The 19,859-nt window shown below is 39.9% G+C and overlaps 1 protein-coding gene across 3 annotated transcripts in view; it reads right to left on the reverse strand.

Annotated features, from left to right (window-relative positions):
* LOC126377830 (uncharacterized) overlaps window positions 1-19,859 on the reverse strand; it is a 361,766-nt gene that overhangs the window by 29,667 nt on the left and 312,240 nt on the right. For all 3 annotated transcript variants that reach the window (XM_050025772.1, XM_050025771.1, XM_050025770.1), the window contains 2 exons: window positions 4,669-4,839; window positions 4,319-4,463 (listed from right to left, as the gene is read on the reverse strand). In XM_050025772.1, the coding sequence (XP_049881729.1) occupies window positions 4,319-4,463; window positions 4,669-4,839 (316 nt within the window). The remainder of the gene's footprint in view (window positions 1-4,318; window positions 4,464-4,668; window positions 4,840-19,859) is intronic.

Consider the following 19,859-nt stretch of genomic DNA (forward strand, 5'->3'; position numbering starts at 1 on the left):
TCTACTTGACATGGTCTACCAGATACGGTCTATCAAACATGATCTACCAGATATGGTCTACTAGACACGGTCTACGAGACATTGTCTACCAGACGTGGTCTACTTGAAGTGGTCTACCAGATACGGTCTATCAGACATGGTCTACCAGGCATGGTCTACCAAACATGGTCTACCAAACGTGGTCTACCAGACATGCTCTACCAAACATAGTCGTTACTGTAAAAAATCCTCAGGCCTGTCAAATTTTCAGGTTGGATAATCGGACCTCGTGAAGAGCAGGAGCGTGATGTTAATAATGGATGATGAATTTTGCAAACTAGTGCTGTATTCAATAACACTTATACCTACAAAAACACCGCAAGTAATAATAATAAACATAACATAAACTGCCTATATAAGTCCCACTGCTGGGCACAGGCCTCCCCTCAATCAACCGGAGGGGGAGGGGGTTTAATAATAATAATAAATTTATATTTTTAAACGAAATAACTTGACATAACTCGAAGCCAAGTTTTATTACTGTTATCAAAATATGCAGCGGCCGTGTCTACGAATCTGTGTAGTTTATTTAAAGATTGTAAATCTGGAATAGGCTGGGGGCAATGACCTGGAAGTAGGGTTGCCAGTGCGAAGTACTTTAGTAGGAATTTATAAGGTCATAAACTCATAACATAAACAGCCTATGCCTGGGCTCCCCTAAATCAACTAGAAGGGGTATGGAGAATACTCTACCACGCTACTCCATTGCGGGTTGGTGTATGTGTTTTACGGCTAATAGTGAGTCAAGCCTGCAATGTCCTTATCAAACAAAGGACAGTCTCACAAAGTGATTTCGACAATGTCTCTATCGGGAATAGAACCTGGACCTCCAGATCGTGAGCCTAACGTTCTAACCACTAGTTGTTCATGACCGTATAAGCAGCCTCCATGGTTTAGACCATTAAAGAACTATTTATATCTAAGTACAGCTATACAAAAGTGCTGATTCCAGTACAGTCATGAGCAAAATAATGTACCCACTTTAGGACTCAGTCGCACTAACATATTTGACATTTAGTGAGACTTACAGTTCAATTTGTCAAAGAAGTTAATGTGACATGGTACCAACATGGTATACATATTAATGCTCCTAACCGTACATGTCATGTAAAATAATTTTAAGTTATACCTGTCTTTTTCTCATCCACCGAAACGGAAAGGGACGAACAACTGACGGGGTAGTGATAGCACTCTAAACTTGTCCCAGACTGAACAGTTAGGTTTTACAAGATAAATGCATTCTGTCTTTCGAAGAGCACTCAACATCGATTTTAAATTTATATTATACTCCATCGATCCGCCTGTGAGGTAATTTTAACCACGACTTTTAGGGTTGTCACACGTTTTGTTCGTCATAAATGACTATCACGTGGTCAGCGCTGAAGGAAAACATCGTGAGGAAACCCACGGGATAACGGTAGGGAGATGATGATGTACAAATGATACCTTGTATTATACGTAGGTACCTATTTTTTGGGCATATGGGGATATGTTGAGTACCATGTATATCTATCTTTCTCTCTCTCTTTATTTAAGAGCTGCGCTCTTGTCAGTGGAATAATCGCCATTACTCCATAGATAGGGCGTGTAGAACGGTGGTAGCCTCAATCACCTTCCGTTCGGCAGTACACCGACCAATTTCTCAATCGGATATGTTCTAGCTAGAGCCCTACCAGAATCCATTTATCTATCTTTAACTTGGTTAAAATGTTGAATTAGCGAGTAGACAAGATGACCTTTGAATTCTCAGTAATGAAGAATGTCGTGGGCAACTTTGCATACGATCGATAATAAGTGCAAGAGACCATGGGAAGGTGTACAGCTGTAGGGAGTAGACCAAAGATATTGAATGATCACTATCTACTACTACGCAATCTTAATAAATATAAAAAAAAAACATACAGGCTGTTAGTGACATCGTAACGAAAACATTGAGGGATGATTCAGACCATTATTCTGAGTAGTATCAAGTGGAATTTTCCGTCTCAAAAGTATGGAAATAATATTTTTAAAAAGCATTAAAATTTTCATGAACTTTCCTACAGGAAATTCCACTTGATATCAACTCAGAATCATGGTCTGAATCATCCCCCGCAGTATTTGTTACGGTGTCACTAACACCCTTACGCACTTGTATGACTCATACTTAAAAATAAAATTTAATAAAATTTAATACTTAAAAATAAAATTTAATAAATGTAATAAATACCTCAATAAATATAATTATCGTTGGTATTTTATGTAGTTATTCATTATTTATGTTTTTTAACTATATGGAAAACAAATACTCGAATTAGTAATGTGTATGGTTTACATCATTATCATCAGCCGTATGACGCCCACTGCTGGGCATAGGCCTCCCCCAAGGATCTCCACGACGATCGGTCCTGCGCTGCCCGCATCCAGCGGCTTCCCGCGACCTTCACCAGATCGTCGGTCTACCTTGTAGCGGGCCTACCCACTGAGCGTCGTCGTATGGTTTACATTACTATCTAATTACGATATTCTGAATTTTGAATCCATGGTCAAGAGAACAAAATGGGAATCAAATATTTGCAATTCAAAAGTATGGATTACACTTTTCCGGAAAACAATAATATGGGTGTTATAAAAATGGCATTACGTTTTCGGAGAAATGCAATTCGAATATAAAAAATCGGATTTATGATAGGTAACCGGACATTGCAGACTGATCACCTGATTGTTCGAAAGTATGGTTGGGAATATATGGACTATTTAGTACTTAGGTTAACGATTACATTTGCCGAGGAAGGAACGCCTTAACTAAATGGGAAATGCCCGTTTCACCGCCCGAAATATGTTTTCACTTGAAGTTAATAAGTATTAACTATGCATATTGCTTTTAGCTCCGGTAGATTTAGGCATGCGTCCCTAAATCAAGAAAGACAGCTGCGATTAACATTTTGGAGCCAGAAAATCTGAATCTGACCTACCGTTTTACCCGCCGTTCATTGCGTAGTAACACAAGCGCTAGTTGTGGTTGTGCGGTACCAAAGAAGCAATGAATGATCAGTTTTAGAATTCGTTCGTTGCCTCACGGAATATGATTGTTTTGTGCATATTTCGGTACCACCGGCTATGCTCCCGCGGCATATCTCTTAGACTCTAGAGAACTCTGTGGCAGGTGACACTGGGGGGTTAAAAGGTCATATTGTTGCAATTCATTTAAAAAGTTAATATTGCAATTTGATATTTGCGCACATTAAAGTAAATTTCAACAGAAAGACCAGGTCAAGTCTACTCCAAACCGGCGAGCATGCATGGAGTCTTTCATGAGAGTGGAAGAAGCGAAGGTGGTGTCAGGATCGTAGTAAGTGGAATTCCGTGGTCTCTGCCTACCCCAAGGGGGAATAGGCGTGATTCTATGTATGTCATCATTTCAGGCCTTTACATCTTTATCAGATGATTCAAACAGCGTTTCTGTGGCAGCTTTTAAAATGGCTGTAAAGTCCAATGCGAGAGCGACAGTAGCGGCCGCACGACTGGCATTGTAGTTGAGGGTTATTAGATGGTATAGGTGGTAAATCGGCCCTCTCACTTTTGTGTCGCCTCTCGCGCTTGTCGGCTAGAATCTGGAACCAGATTTTATCGTGTGCTTTGCACCCTACGGCCAAAGACGTCCTCCACTTATTCCGGTCTATGTATGTATGTAAATAAATATTGGATAAATCGTACACGTTAAGCCGTTGGTCCCGGTTACCACTTACTGATGTAAGTAAGGGTGGTATTAATACACTAATCTCAGCTTCGAGACTGCCCTCAAGATCATGTCAATGTGACAGTTCTCATATAAAAACAGAGACTTGAGCATGATCGTGAGGGCAGTCTCAGCTGAGATTCGTTTATTAATACCACCCTAAGTAGTCATTACATGAACCATGACAGGGGTCTTTGGCGGCTCAATAGTAACCCTGAACGACCTCCGTGGTCCAGTGGTTGAGTGTTGGGCTCACGATCCGGAGGTCCTGCGTTCGATTCCCGGTGAGGACCTATCACAAACATTAAACTTTGTGGTCCGTAGTTTGGTTAGGAAATTACAGGCTTGAATCACCTGATTGTCCGAAAAAGTAAGATGATTCCGTGCTTCGGAGGGCAAGTTAAGCCGTTGGTCCCGGCTACAACTTACTGATGTAAGTAAGTAGTTACATGAGCCATGTCAAGGGCGTTTGGCGGCTCAATAGTAACCTTGACACCAGGGTTGATGAGGTTGGTACTACACCTCACAACCCACACGATAGCAGAAGAAGATAAATCGTACCTGTCTTCCATGCGACATTCTCCATCTCTCGCCTTGCAAGCGTTTTTGAAGCGGTCAAAGAGTACGGAGCAGGCTTTCTCGTTATGGCAGACACTCAGGGCATATGTACACGTCGGCAGGGTCTCCACTGGGTACGGATCTTTCTCTGTTGGCAATAGAGTTTAGAATGAAACATCTTATAATTTTGCTGTAATAAATAGAATACAACAGACAGAGTCTCAGTCAGACAGAGTCAGTGTTTTGCGTCAGACAGAGTACTGCGGGGCGGAAGGCAAGAGGGAAACCACTGCCCTATTTTTCCCTAAAAAAGTAGCATGGAAAATGCTGCACCGTGGTGAAGGTACACTTACCTTTCTTCATGACGAACACGCAAGGATGGTCAAACAAGAAGTCGCGGAAGGAGTTGCATTCAGGATCGACGTTGGGTTCGCGACAGAGACATGTCGGCTTAAAGAACGGGAACGCTTGCAGGGTGCGCAGCGCCGCTTGGCACTTCGTCACCGTCACAGTAGAACACGCCACTGGAACAATAAAAAAAGTTTCAAATTGACAGTTTTTACATTGCTTATGTATTTTATTTTTATTTATTTGGTTTACTAACAATCACTTACATTAATACATTATAATAAGTAACACATTTGCAACTTATAAGCTAAATGTAGTGACTGATTACTTTTTATTGTTTTAGGTTTACGCGGTTATTATCATAATTAAAACACATAATAACGGGTTCTTACCGCGTTTAAATCAGGGATGAGACTCCCGATATTTCGACACTGTTGCAAGTGCCATGGTCCCTGATTTAAACGCGGTAAGAAACCGTTATTATGTGTTTTAATTATGATAATAACCGCGTAAACTCAAAACAATGTATTAACAATTTATTGTATTTAGTTTGGAGTACCACTTTTGAATGTTCCTGTACAAGCGACACATATGAGTCAATGGTTACTTGAAATAAGGATTTATTTATTTATAGGTGCTGTTTGTGACTAAGCTTTAAAAAATAAAGATAAAAGAAGGCAATTCCCTTCTTTAATTTCTCTGACACGAAACCCAATCCAACCTCAACATATTTCCATCACTTACTGTCCATTCTCATCGGACCACTTGTACTGGGGAAAAAATCTAATACAGTCACTCAGTCACTCCCTAATGGCGGTAAAGGAAAAAACCTTTCTAATACTCGGGTTAATCGTATTAGAGTTTTTGTGGAGATCCAGTCAGTTTTTGCGCAGATATCAAGAGTTGGAGGTCTGAGGTTTGAATGACTTGACTATTGTTTTTGTGGTCAGATGGTCAGCCGAAATTTGGAAGGTACTTACGTGTAATTGGATTTTAGTTGCGGAGGCAGTGGTGCTGGTTCAAGTTATACTTACCTGTCATTTTCTTGTCCGCCGAAAAGGAAAGGGACGGGTAATCGACAGGCATGAAATTTAAGGACGACACACGTCAATTTTAGGCAGTCTAAACGACCTTATCAAAATTTTACATTGGCCAGTAACCCGAGAGAATTAAGTTGATAGCGAACGTCAAACAGGTTGCATATCACTGAGAAGACTATTTGAATGCCCGGGTCATTCATTCATTCACTCAATTATTTTAAAAATAACAACTGTCACTCATCCGTGACTGGCATAAAATCAACATCTTCCTAGCGTTATGCCGTTTTCACGGGGTGCGCTCACCTAACCTGAATATTAGACAGGTCCGACTTTTTACAGAAGCGACTGCCTGTCTGTTTGACCTTTTAATCTGCGAAGGAAAACCTAGCCCACTACGGGTTAGGTCACGTACCTCAGAAACGCATTTCTCAGGTAAATATGTGGGTTTCCTCACGATGTTTCTTCTTCACCGCTGAACACTTTATAAGATATTAATTTATGACCCTAACATGAATTCGAAAATTATAGATTTAGGCCCGTTCTGGCTTCGAACTGTGAGAGTCAAGCGTATTAAATAAATAACTTAAAAAAATTTAAGAGGTTCTACTGGACGCACGGCCAATTATGACCCGTAGAAAAAAAAAGTGATTTTTGTATAGAGTGTCCAGTTTGTTATACTTCTTTGCATGCAACGTATTAGGTAAGTTAATTGGCTTGCAAATTGCCCAGCTCGGGGTCTGCACCACTGAATTCGACATTATGAGTTTGAATTCAAATATCACAGATAATTGATATCGCGCGGTTTCCAGAATTTATGCCCGGTTATTGGCAATAGACTCGCCAACTATTACATGGGACTCAAACGGAGCTGGTGACAGCAAAACCTCTGCTTATCCCTTCGGGAATACAAGTGTGATGTATTCATCATCATCAACCCATTAACGTCCCCACTGCTGGGGCACGGGCCTTCCCTATGGATGGATAGGGAGATCGGGCCTTAAACCATCACGCGGGCCCAGTGCGGATTGATGGTTATTAACGACTGCTAATGCAGCCGGGACCAACGGCTTAACGTGCCTTCCGAAGCACGGAGGAGCTCGAGATAAAAACTTTTTTTTGTGGTCACCCATCCTATAACCGGCCTTTGTGAAAGTTGCTTAACTTCAACAATCGCAGACCGAGCGCGTTAACCGTTGCGCCACCGAGCTCCTCATGTGATGCATTACTCTATGTTATTTTGTTTAAATTATATCCTTATCATTCGAAAGTGGGTCATTAAGAGTGTGTGTGTAGTCAATACACTTGCCTGTCTCCAGTAAAAAAAAAATCGTTGCAAAAGTACCTCTCGTCCATTTTCGTCAAAAAAACATTAATCCACATCAAAGAAAATTGACGTGGAATTATAAGAAAAAGATCTGAGAAATGAAAAATTGCCCCCGATATTTTAGGTGTAAGAGCAAGTGGCAAATTAGTGGAATTAGGGGACCTTAGACGCGGCAGTTGGTACCCAGGGACAGGCCAGGGCCGTCGGGGGACCCCCAAGATCCCAAAACATTAAATTCAAAATACTTATTTCGGAAACTAGTCCATATTATGTTGCATGTGGGCACGTAAAAAGAAGACCTCCCGATGATGTGGGTAATGTTACAGCCAATCGAAATATCCTCTTGGTCTAAACCAAGAGGACGACCGAAAACAAGATGGACGGATGTAGTCAAAAAGGACCTGTGCATGTGCAATGTCTCCGAGAACGACTCTCTATCTGCTATCTCAAATGCTATCTCAAATGCTATCTCAAATGCTATCTCAAATGCTATCTCAAATGCTATCTCAAATGCTATCTCAAATGCTATCTCAAATGCTATCTCAAATGCTATCTCAAATGCTATCTCAAATGCTATCTCAAATGCTATCTCAAATGCTATCTCAAATGCTATCTCAAATGCTATCTCAAATGCTATCTCAAATGCTATCTCAAATGCTATCTCAAATACCGCCCCTCATCCCATGCATAACTCTCAATTTTACGATTTCTCTCAAGTTCAAAATATAAAAATGGGAAGAACTTGAGAGTACTTTCAGAAGACAGATTTACTAATGAAAATTTGCGCGGATAAAGTTGTTGGCAGAAAGCTGGTTTTGCAAAAAGAAAGAAAGCTGTTTTAAAGCTTTCTTAAACATTTTATAAACATTTTGAGATTTTATTACAAAGTAAGTTACAAAATACTTATATGTTTCACACTGACATCCTTAAAACAAAGGTTCACATTCGCTAAGGACTTCTTTTTATAAAAAGTGTCCAAATCGTGTTGTAAAATATTAAGTGATGCAGATAGTATAAGTTCGCCCCTTATATTATGGCTGTTCAAATAAACTGGAATATCGGTTGTACAGTGTCGGGGAAGCCGCGGTAGCCTAGTTGGTAGAACGCTTGCCTCTCACTTTGAGGTCGCAGGTTCGAATCCAACACAGGCCTAAACCAATTATTGTCGAATTTGTTTCCGAATTTATGTTTGGATCTCAAATGCTATTTCATCATTGATTTTTATCCGTTACCGGAGTGTTCTGTCACCGAAGTAGTTGTTGACTCGTGGTACGACATACCTGCCCGTCGACATCGGCCGTGTACACTGGCCATGCTCAACAAGTTCTCTATGGTCTGGATTGCTATGGCTATTTAATATTAATAGTAAATAAGTGTGCTTTAGACTAACAGGAAGTACATTACAAATCTTAAATAGTATAGTATAATTTCCATTCCAAGTAGACTCAAGCCCAGTGATCTGTTCCTGATAATATTCCCGGTTGGCCCTCGAACACCTTACTACGTCTCTGTAGAGGAGACGGTTTTTAAGCATTAGCCGATAAAAGCTTCCACCCCTGTCGCAGATCCATTTTTCAGTTCAGTTTGTGCCAGATTCCGTTGAAATCGCCAACAATGCGAATATTAATATGTGACGATTTGTTATGGGAGAAGATTTTAGCTGGTAGTTATGTGTGTGAGGTAGTCGCTTCTGTAAAAAACCGGTCAAATCTTCAAGTTAGGTAAGCGGACCCTGTGAAAAACAGGATAATGCTAGGGAGATGAGGTAGTTATGCGCGCTACACACAGAGCCTTTGAAGCGGGATGCGTGTGTCGGAAGTGTATGAACTGATTGAATCCAACGCCACATCATGCTGGACTTTTTTTTTATTTTTTTATTTCTTTTTGACGTGACTTATTGTAGATTTGCCGCATGGCAAATTTGAATTTTGAATATATATTTTTTTGTAGATGGCATTAACTACTTGGCCGGACAAATGGGGAGCGCTGAAGGCTCTCACTGAGGGTGCCCAGTTGGGCGCGAACCTCGGCTCAGGGCGTCGTCTGAGAGGAAAAGCATTTGAAATAATTAATCGAACCTAGTGGGTCGATAGCGATAAGCGCTGATTGAGGGAAATCGTCGCCCACTCCGGCGGGGTCGGTATCGGGGTCCTGAAGTGTTTGGTGTCGCGAGCTGATTGGCTGCCTCTATGGCTAGAGTAATCGGGTCGTCGGGGTCGTAGATTACATGCTGGACTAAGTTTCTTGTCTTCTTTACTGTAGAATAAAGAGAAGTCTTTCAAGACTGATACAGTCAGTAACACACCCTTTAAAGGACATAGTCATAAGTCATTTATAATGGAATAAGCTAGTTACCTACTATTTACTAAATCAGTTACTATTTACTAAACGTCAAAACACGAAATTACTATGGAATTTGTACGAAAAAACACACTGTGATGTCATAGAAAAACTTGATAAAATGTCGGACTTATTACGTTTTTTTTTATTAAAATTCATCAATCAAATCAATCCTTCCTGACCGTATTCGGCCACAGCGACTCGACAACTAATGAGAGCGTCGTCATGATTCTGAGTTAATATCAAGTGGAATTTTACCTAAATAAACTTTGTCTCGGGCCTACGGAGTCCCTTATTATTATTATGTCGCAAATTCATGACATTTTTGTGTTTCATTACTTTCAGTTCCATACTTTTGAGACGGAAAATTCTGCTTGATATCAACTCAGAATCATGGTCTGAATCACTCATCAAAGTTTTTGTTACGATGTCACTAACATCCTGTATCTAAGACAGCGGCCAACGTTTTGTATAGAACCATAATATGATATATAGGCGCTTATATATAGGATATAGTCTTTTTTTTGACGTGACTTATTGTAGATTTGCCGCTTTGGCAAATCTACAATAAGTCACGTCAAAAAAAAGACTATATACTTGGCCAGACAAATGGGGAGCGCTGAAGGCTCTCACCTGGTACCTACAACCTTTAAGATAACAGGCCTGAGGGTGCCCAGTTGGGCGCGAACCTCGGCTCAGGGCGTCGTCTGAGAGGAAAAGTATTTTAAAGAATTAATCGAATCTAACGATAGCGATAAGCGCTGGTTGAGGGAAATCGTCGACCACGCCGGAGGGGTCGGTATCGGGGTCCTGAAGTGTGGTGTCGCGAGCTGATTGGCTGCCTCTATCGCTATATAGTTAAGTCATGTTGCTACCTAGACTATTTCAGAACTCAACATATTGACTGCAGTTAGGATTGAAGTTCATAGACAAATATCAAAAGTCGTATGACTGCCTGCTCCAAGATTTTCCTCGAAGAAATCTGTCTTTATCAACATGACAAAGGGAGTTTAAGACAGAACCTGAAGCCAGAAAGCCTAATGGACCATTGTTTGAACTGTAACAAAGGCTGATGATGCAGACAAATTAGACATAGATTAATTTCACATTTTGCTCTACCCCGCTTATTATCAAATCTTAAGGGTGTTTGGTCCCTCGCTTTATAATTTTTTGCGACAATAGATGGCGTAAGTGAAGCCAAACCATTCGGAGATCAATTGTCAACCAACGGGAGAGAATTTGTTTTTGTCATAGATAAACTAAGTTACATGAGCTCCATACCTTTTTGCCACTACTTGAAGGTCTGGAGAACTAACCCTTCCTATTATATTATATTATCTTCAGGTTGACTCTGGGTTATTGACAACTTTTTTTTATTTATTTATTTATTGCATGTTATGTTACAATATCATCATTAATAATAATAATTCATATTATAACATACCCTGTCAGGGTGTCGCAAAGAGGGCAAATACATTATAACTTACAATATTTACATTTTCAATTGTAATATTAATGGTGAGTTAATTATCATCTTGGTAGAGTTAAAGTTAGGATTAAATAAAATTATATTACTAGCATGCAGTTAGTACCATACTTAAATTCTAATTACTTAATTTAATACTAGTTTAATTTGTCATTCATAAATTAATTTATAGTATAATAGCATTTTTTAATCAACATCGATTTGAGGGCGCTTTTAAAGATATCATCATTGTTCACTTTTAAAATACCAGGGATTTTGTTGTAAATGAGTGCGCAGCGATACAAAGGGCTTCCTCTAAACATTTCTATACGTGGAGCCGGAAGGACAATATTTTGTTTCCGACGCTCACTCGTACAAAACGCGAAGAGGTTGGTATGCTTTCTGACAAACATAGCTGACTCCAGGATGTAAATACACGGCAAAGTTAACATATTTTCTTTAATGAAGTGCAGTTTACAGGTATCCCTAGGCTTTACATTGTTTATTATTCGTAGACATTTTTTCTGTTTTATAAATATATCACCGGTATCCGTACTATTCCCCCATAAAATTACCCCATATCTCATCCAAGAGTATGCATAGGCATAGTATGCAGTCTTCGCACATTCCCGATTAGTGTTTCTTTTAAGTGTAGGTAGTGCAAAAATGAATTGTGAAAGCTTTGTTTTTATTGCTTCCACATGAATCTTCCAATCCAAGTGTGTGTCCAAATACACTCCCAAAAGTCTGAAATTGTTTGTCTGCTCTACATTCAAAGTTTTTGAAATTGTTTTTAGATCTAAAGGTACTTTTTGGTAGGGCTTAAATTGAATGATTTTAGTTTTATCCGCGTTAATTTTTAAGTTATGAATCTGTAGCCAATCCTTAACGGAGTTATAAGTATGGACAATTTTTTTATCGGTATCGCGGTCCATTCTGTTGCACTTAAATAGTAACGATATGTCGTCAGCGAACATAACACACAAACTGTCAGCAGCACGAGGCAGCTCATTTATATAAACGATGAACAGGAGACACCCTATCACGCTTCCTTGGGGAATAGACCAATTTGTTGTGATACTATTGGAGACAACGCATTTGAGTTTCCCGCGCTCATCAATATGATCCACTTGTACATATTGCGAGCGGTCAGATAGGTAGGATTTTATCCAGTGGTAGGCTTTCCCACGTATACCTACTTGATATAATTTACTGAGTAAAATGGGATGTGAAACATTATCATATGCTTTTGACATATCCAGTAAGATACCAACCGCATAGTGTTTGTCTCTGATATATGTCAATATTTCTTGTACATATGTGTATATTGCCAATGTAGTTGATTTATTTTTCCTAAATCCGTATTGGTTTTCATTTATTAAATTAAATTTTTCTAAAAAAATATACATTCGATTTGTCATAACTTTTTCAAATAATTTAGATATAACGGGAAGAAGTGCTATCGGTCTATAACTACTTGGGCAGTCTGAAGTGTTACCTTTTTTTAGTACTGGTTTTATTTTTGATATTTTTAGTCTTTCCGGGAAAATGCCTGATTCGAAGGATTGATTAATTAAAAATGTCAATATAGGGGTCAGTTCGTGTAAACAAGTTTTTAGCAGGGTTAAAGGGATTTCATCAACTCCGCAGGTATGTTTATTTGGAAGATGACGTATTAGCTTGTTTTCTCGTTCTGTTACGGGTTCAAGAAACATAGAGTTCACGGCCGGTGTTTGGACATCATTGTTTTGTGATAGAGCAACAGCACTGCTGCCAGGCGTGATGATCGTGTCCCCGATTGAAGCGAAGTATTGGTTGAATATATTAGACACTCGAATAGGGCATTCTATGGTTTTATCATTGGACTTGAGTGTAATGTTATGTTGTGTTTTTGTTGTTTTATTTGTGATCCTATTCGTTATTTTCCACATGGTTTTTGTTTTGTTTGTTGATGTTATCATTTCTTTACTGTAACCAATCCGTTTAGAAATTTTAACAGATTTTTTTAGTATCTTAGAGAAGATCCTATGATGCTTTTTTAGGACCTTGTTGTTAGTCGCATTTATCATTATTTTTAGTAGTCTCTTGTGCTTACAGGATTTCGCGAGTCCCTTTGTTAGTGTTCCTATTTGAATGTTCTTTTTATTACTTATTATTAAAAACTACATATAAAAAAGTTTTTTAAGGTTTACTTATATATGAGACTGTATATATAATCAATAATTTAAACAAAATACATTATTATTTTACCTTTTGTGACACAAAGAAAGTGGTGCCTCAGAAATAATGGTAAATAAAAAAACACTAATTTATTTACGTTTTACATTGAATGCGCTTTACGTACGCCATCTTGGTAACGGATACAAACAACCTCATTACACAGACACTACACATTGACGTTATCGTACACGCGCATTTGTGTGTGTGACGTTTGTCGCCATACGATTGCAGATTAAATTATGTCCGAGGGGGTGAGGTAAACCTAGCTCAGCCGCTGGAGGGGAGCGGAGAGTTGCCGTTCTATACGTAGTATTATTCTTTATTCTACGCTTACGGTTTAATTTGTCAAAAAAGTTAATGTGACATGGTTTCAAAGTGTATACATATTAGGACTTGTGACCATCGTACGTATGTTTACTAAACATTTTTTTTTTTTTTTTTTTAATTAAGATGGGTTTGCTCTTGACTTCGTTCTTCTACAAGAAGAAGAGATCGACGTTGGAACGAGCTTACCCAGAAAATGCCTATTCACCCGTGATTTAAAGGACCCCAGGTTATAAGAGTCAGGAAACACCGACGCCGGCAGCCCATTCCATTCCTTGGCTGTGCGCATTATGAAGGATGAAGCGAAGCGCTACAAACTACGAAAATAAATACGAAATTTTCATGAAAATACCTTCACAGTTCAGATTATACTACGCCTCAACACTCCCTTCCCTTGGGAGTTCTAATATAACACACACACACACACATTAAATTAATTACTAGAAACGCGAAACTGACGTGCATAGATACATAATTACATAAGTCAACTCAAGCACCTTTCATCATCATCAGCCCATTAACGTCCCCACTGCTGGGGCACGGGCCTTCCCTATGGATGGATAGGGAGATCGGGCCTTAAACCACCACGCGGGCCCAGTGCGGATTGGTGGTTATTAACGACTGCTAATGCAGCGGGGATCAACGGCTTAACGTGCCTTCCGAAGCACGGAGGAGCTCGAGATGAAAACTTTTTTTTTTGTGGTCACCCATCCTATGACCGGCCTCTGCGAAAGTTGCTTTACTTCAACAATCACAGACCGAGCGCGTTAACCGCTGCGCCACCGAGCTCCTCCAAGCACCTTTACATACATTTATTTATTTACTAAAGTACAACCACGTCACTGTAATTATAACTTTATTTATATAATAGACAACGATATTTTAACTATTATTTGATACACTGTTTTAAGTTTACGCGGTTATTATCATAATTAAAGCACATAATAACGGGTTCTCGCTTTAAGCGATAAGGCCGCCATTTGCCATGTACTTAATTAAGAGACTTTTTGTAATTATTTATTTTTAGTTTGGTGCAATAAAGTGTATTTGTATTGTATTGTATTGTATTGTTCTTACCGCTGCATATTATCGACAGAACGTCATTACATCCCCAGACTCGTAAAAGAGGCTATTGAAATCAGAAAACATAAAAATTTCAACAAGGAAGACGGGTTCAAATTATCGAGCATGTGGAATCCAGTAGTAGGTGTTGTAAAAAGCTTGAAACGGCCTAATGTGGTGAAAAAACGTGAGGACACAGTGATTGCGGTTTGTCGTAGTGAGTTTCGTGCGAGTTCAGATGGTTCCGAACATTCCGATATCAAAAAAAAAAAAAATTAACAAACGGCAAAGAAAGAGGGTAGACAGATATGTCTGCCCGTAGAAAATTATGGATCTACCTACTCCACTCCAATCTCATCAGTCATCCCGTGATCATGGCACTTGCAACAGTGTCGAAATATCGGGAGTCTCATATCCCCATTTAAACGCGGTAAGAACCCGTTATTATGTGCTTTAATTATAATATTTGATAATTACGGCGTAAGTACAGTCATGAGCAATATCATGTACACACTTTAGAACCCTGTCGCATTATCATATTTGACATTTAATGAGACTTATGGTTTAATTTGTCAAAAAAGTTAATGTGACATGGTTTCAAAGTGTACATATTAGTACTCGTGAACGTACATTATCAATTATTATCAAGGGCTCAGCGGTGAAGGAAAACATAGTGAGGAAACCCACATTCCCCGTAAATGCATTTTCGGAGGTATGTAACCTAACCTGTGTTGGGCTGGTTTTTCACCTGGGTTAGAAGGTCAGTATCACGCACAATCAGTTTTTCACAGGGTACGCTTACCTATAACCTGAAGATTTGACAGGTCCGGTTTTTCACAGAAGCGACTGCCTGTCCGACCTTCCAACCCGCGAAGGGAAAAACCAGCCCACTACAGGCTTGGTCACATACCTCCGAAAATGCATTTCTCGGGAATGTGGGTTTCTTCACGATGTTTTACTTCATTTACGATACAAATATAAATTCGTCAATTTTTGGTTTAGGCCTGTGCTGGATTCGAAACTGCGACCTCAAAGTGAGAGGCAAGCGTTCTACCACGGCTCTTGGATATCATCAACATTTAATACGTAATATACATTGACCAAATTGGAGATGTCCTTAGAAAAGGTTTAGTACGATCTACTCTGAACCGGCGTGTATGAAGCGATTGTGGAGGAAGCAAGAGAAGTGTGTCAGGATCGCAGTAAATGGAATTCCATAGTCTCTGCTTACCCCGTTGGGAAATAGGAGTTTATGTATATATTTGTTAATACGTAATATCTTTTTACATGGAATGTATATTTATTGTACGTTTCTAAGCGAGAAAATAGCTGATAGTTAGTCGTTTCCTTGTCTAAGTAACGCCCACTGCATGTCAGAATAAGTTATCCAATTTGGGCTTTTTATGTGGACATTGATGGGTCGTCGTTTGTCGACGTGAGGTGTGCTAATTGAGACAGATGCTGGCATCCAGTCAAATGTATTGCCCGGACCCTAAATACAAAATCTCATTCTTATACTGTACCGTCTCACCCCGTAAGTGTGAGCGAGACCGACAGCTCGCGCGCTCTCCCTCTTACGCCTAAGCGGCTTCCAGCCATTTAAACTATATGTCGCCGCACACGAGCCACGAGCCACAGCTACAAAAGTAGCTGAAACGCGCGACAGGCACTTGTGGCCGGTGATCGCCAGTTGTGGTCGGTCGCTGCTGCGGTGGTGGGTGAGAGCCTTCAGCGCTCCCCATTCGTCCGGCCGAGTAGTTAATGCCATCTGCGGCAAATCTACAATCAGTCACGTCAAAAAAAAAGAAAAAGCTGACTGCTACTTTTTTAACTAGTGAATGCAGTATCATAATGGACTGTACATTTAATTCTACATCCATATTTTTAACAACAGACTACGTGTGTGGGTTGTCTCCGACTTGAACAGGTTAACTGGGGAAGGGAGAAAGGGGCGTGGAATCTTGCGTGTGGAATGTGGCAGCTACCGGCGTCAACCATGTGCGGGGAGTCCATATAAAATGTTTGAAAACTATACGAAATATGCCAGTAGCGGTATTTTGTGGTTGTGGCAAGTGGCTCGTATGCGGGTATCCTAAGGTCGCTATCTTCTTCTTCTTCCTTGCGCTATCCCACTTTAGGACTGGTGGGGTCGGCTGTCTTAATTTTGCGGCGCCATGACATTCTGTCTAGGGTTGTCGGGTCGGGTAAATTTTCATTTTTCAGTAATCGGGACATGCTGGTCTACCAAGTATAAGGAAGGCGTCCTCTGCCTCTTTTGTTCTCGGGCAGGCAAAGAGCTGTGTGGACTACAAGCTGCTGGTCTCTCCGCATTACGTGGCCATACTAAGGTCGCTATGCTTATACTTATTACCCAACTGCGGCGAAGCAAATTTGAATTACATATAATTGAATTACAAGTATTTAAATTACAATAATGAGGAGCTCGGTGGCGCAGCAGTAAACGCGCTCGGTCTGCGATTGTTGAATTTAAAAAACTTTCGCAAAGGCCGGTCATAGGATGAGTGACCACAAAAAAAAAAGTTTTCATCTCGAGCTCCTCCGTGCTTCGAAAGGTACGTTAAGCCGTTGGTCCCGGTTGCATTAGCAGTCGTTAATAACCATCAATCTGCACTGGGCCCGCGTGATGGGTTAAGGCTCGATCTCTCTATCCATCCATAGGGAAGGCCCGTGCCCCAGCAGCGGGGACGTTTATGGGCTGATGATGATGATGAAATTACAATAATAATGAATTATGTCCAACACTGGTTAGTACCTATCGCGCGCGCCGCATCCCGAGTCTAGCATTGTCTGGTGGTTATAGGCTATGTGACGTCACGCAAAATTTATATATTTATTTATTTTATTAGGTTTGCCAACAGACAAAAAATACTTTTACATGTAACTTAACCTATTTACAAATACTGGACTAGTGCTCGTCCAATTATAGGCAAACACAACATGCTACTTTATTAACGCTACAAAGGGCGACAATCTACATAAAATAAAGAAACAACAGAGAAATAAATCTTAAAAAGAATAAAACAACACTTAATAAACTTAAATGGAAGATCACTCGGCCAAACCAACATTCACAAAATTATTTAATATTTTTTTAAAATTCAATGTTAGTGTAGTCAATGTTTTTTTTTGACGTGACTTATTGTAGATTTGCCGCAGATGGCATTAACCACTTGGCCGGATAATGACGTCGTCGGCACCACGGTCGTTGGTCTGTAAGGGCCCTAAGACGAATTAGTTATCCACTTTATCCAAGAACCTCTTTCAAATAGTGACGTCTTACACAAAGGGTACTCTGAGTACTAAATGATGTTCAGTCAATCTGACGAGGGTCTGGCCTCTTGACACTACATCATTTTGTCACTCCGAGATTTTATTGATTATGGATGAACATAGAACTTAAAAGCTGTTCACATCGAGTTTCTAACGATTGAGAATAAAGAATAATAGGAATATAGCATGGCATCACGCCTGTATCCCCGAAGGGGTAGGCAGAGGTGCATAATAAATACATTATATCGTGGCCAGATCTTAGAATTGATCATTTCATGATATCCGTGTCGTTAAGCCGTTGGTTCCGGTTACTACTTACTGATGTACGGTCACGAGCATTAATGTGTATACACTTTGGTACCATGTTACATTAACTTTTTTAATTAATTGAACTGTAAGTCTCACTAAATGTCAAATATGTTAGTGCGACAGAGTCTTAAAGTGGGTACATTATATTGCTCATGACTGTAAATAAGTAGTCGTTACCATGAGCCCTGTCAGGGGCCTTTGGCGGCTCAATAGTAACCCTGACACCAGGGGTGATGATGTGATCAACCATTTCATGGAATGGTCATATTTCATGAAATAGAATATTACCATATACCCATATGACCATTTCATAAAATAGAATATTACCATTATACTCATGTGACCATTTCATGACATGATCGAACAGATATAAGATATGGCCACGACATACAGAAACCACGCGATATCAATTATTCGTATCTATGTTTGGTAAACATGAATTGAAACTCATAAAGTCCTAAGTGGTTTAATACCAGAGAGGTGATTTGAACCCGGGACATTAAGATGTAACTAAAGCATTCTCCGAGCAGGAAAAACTCTCTTTGCACCGAGCCAAACCCTTCCTTTGCCAATGGCGAAAAACACTCCCTAATTTTCCATAACAGTGGTTACTTTCAAAAACTAAATTTGCTTTGGAATGTTCGAGGCTTAGTTTAAACCGGTACGTTTTACCCTGTGCGTTTCGTGTTCCGAGTTGTTGAACTAGTTATAACAGTGTTTACTTAAGATACCCTAACTCTGTAGTTTAAATGGACGGGATTTCAAAAATCAACATTCACATTCGTACAATTAATTTCTCGAAAGATTATACTTTTAGATGTTATTTCTTAAACAGCCTATATACGTCCCACTGCTGGGCACAGGCCTCCCCTCAATCAACCGGAGGGGATATAGAGCATACTCCACCACGCTGCTCCTCGGGTTGGTGGAGGTGTTTTTACGGCTAATAGCCGGGACCAACGGCTTAACGTGCCCTCCGAAACACGGAATCATCTTACTTTTTCGGACAATCAGGTGATTCAAGCCTGAAAAGTCCTTACCAAACAAAGGACAGTCTCATAAAGTGATTTCGACAATTTCCCCATCGGGAATCGAAACCGGACCTCCAGATCGTGAGCCTAACGCTCTATCCACTAGACCACAGAGGCTGTTTGAATATACTAACTTTAAACTCATCATGCTAGTACTGTTTCTACAATGAATCATTACTTATTCACTATACTTATTTCTCCCCAGCCGTTCTTCAGACCATTGTTCCGCCAAGGTCGAGGCCAAAAAACCAATTTAAATCGCTTTCATCCACATAAAAGCTTATTTGATATATGAGACTGTTGGAACAATATTGTAGCCATATGAGGAGGTCTTCAGGGGTAGAAAGTTTTTAAATTGCGCTCCAAATGGTATTACAATGGACGTAAGTAGATACTGCTGAGCATGGGGGTATCCAGGGCCCCCCCTGGAACCTGAATGGGCGACAGATTGGGTCATGGGTGACCACTGCAATTTTATCTAACTGTCTACGGAGATAAGTTGACTGCGACGTGATAAAATTCCGTCACAGTCATTTTATTGGTTCTGACGATATAATTTTGTCGTTTTGTCGATTGGTGCTAACATGGTGAACCTAAATGAGTCAAGTTGTTCTGTAAAAATACGAACAAAATCACGTGGCACGCATAGAAAAACATACTTATCGATTTCGACAAAATGTACTAATATTGTATGTTAGGTTCCTGATTAAAACCGTTTTGCCTTGTGTGTGAGTGCCAGAGCACTCACCATATTCTTACGGATATTATGATGAATTCAATCGCTTTAGTC

This window comes from Pectinophora gossypiella, chromosome 24, assembly GCF_024362695.1.
Source record: "Pectinophora gossypiella chromosome 24, ilPecGoss1.1, whole genome shotgun sequence".
Lineage (NCBI taxonomy): Eukaryota > Metazoa > Arthropoda > Insecta > Lepidoptera > Gelechiidae > Pectinophora > Pectinophora gossypiella.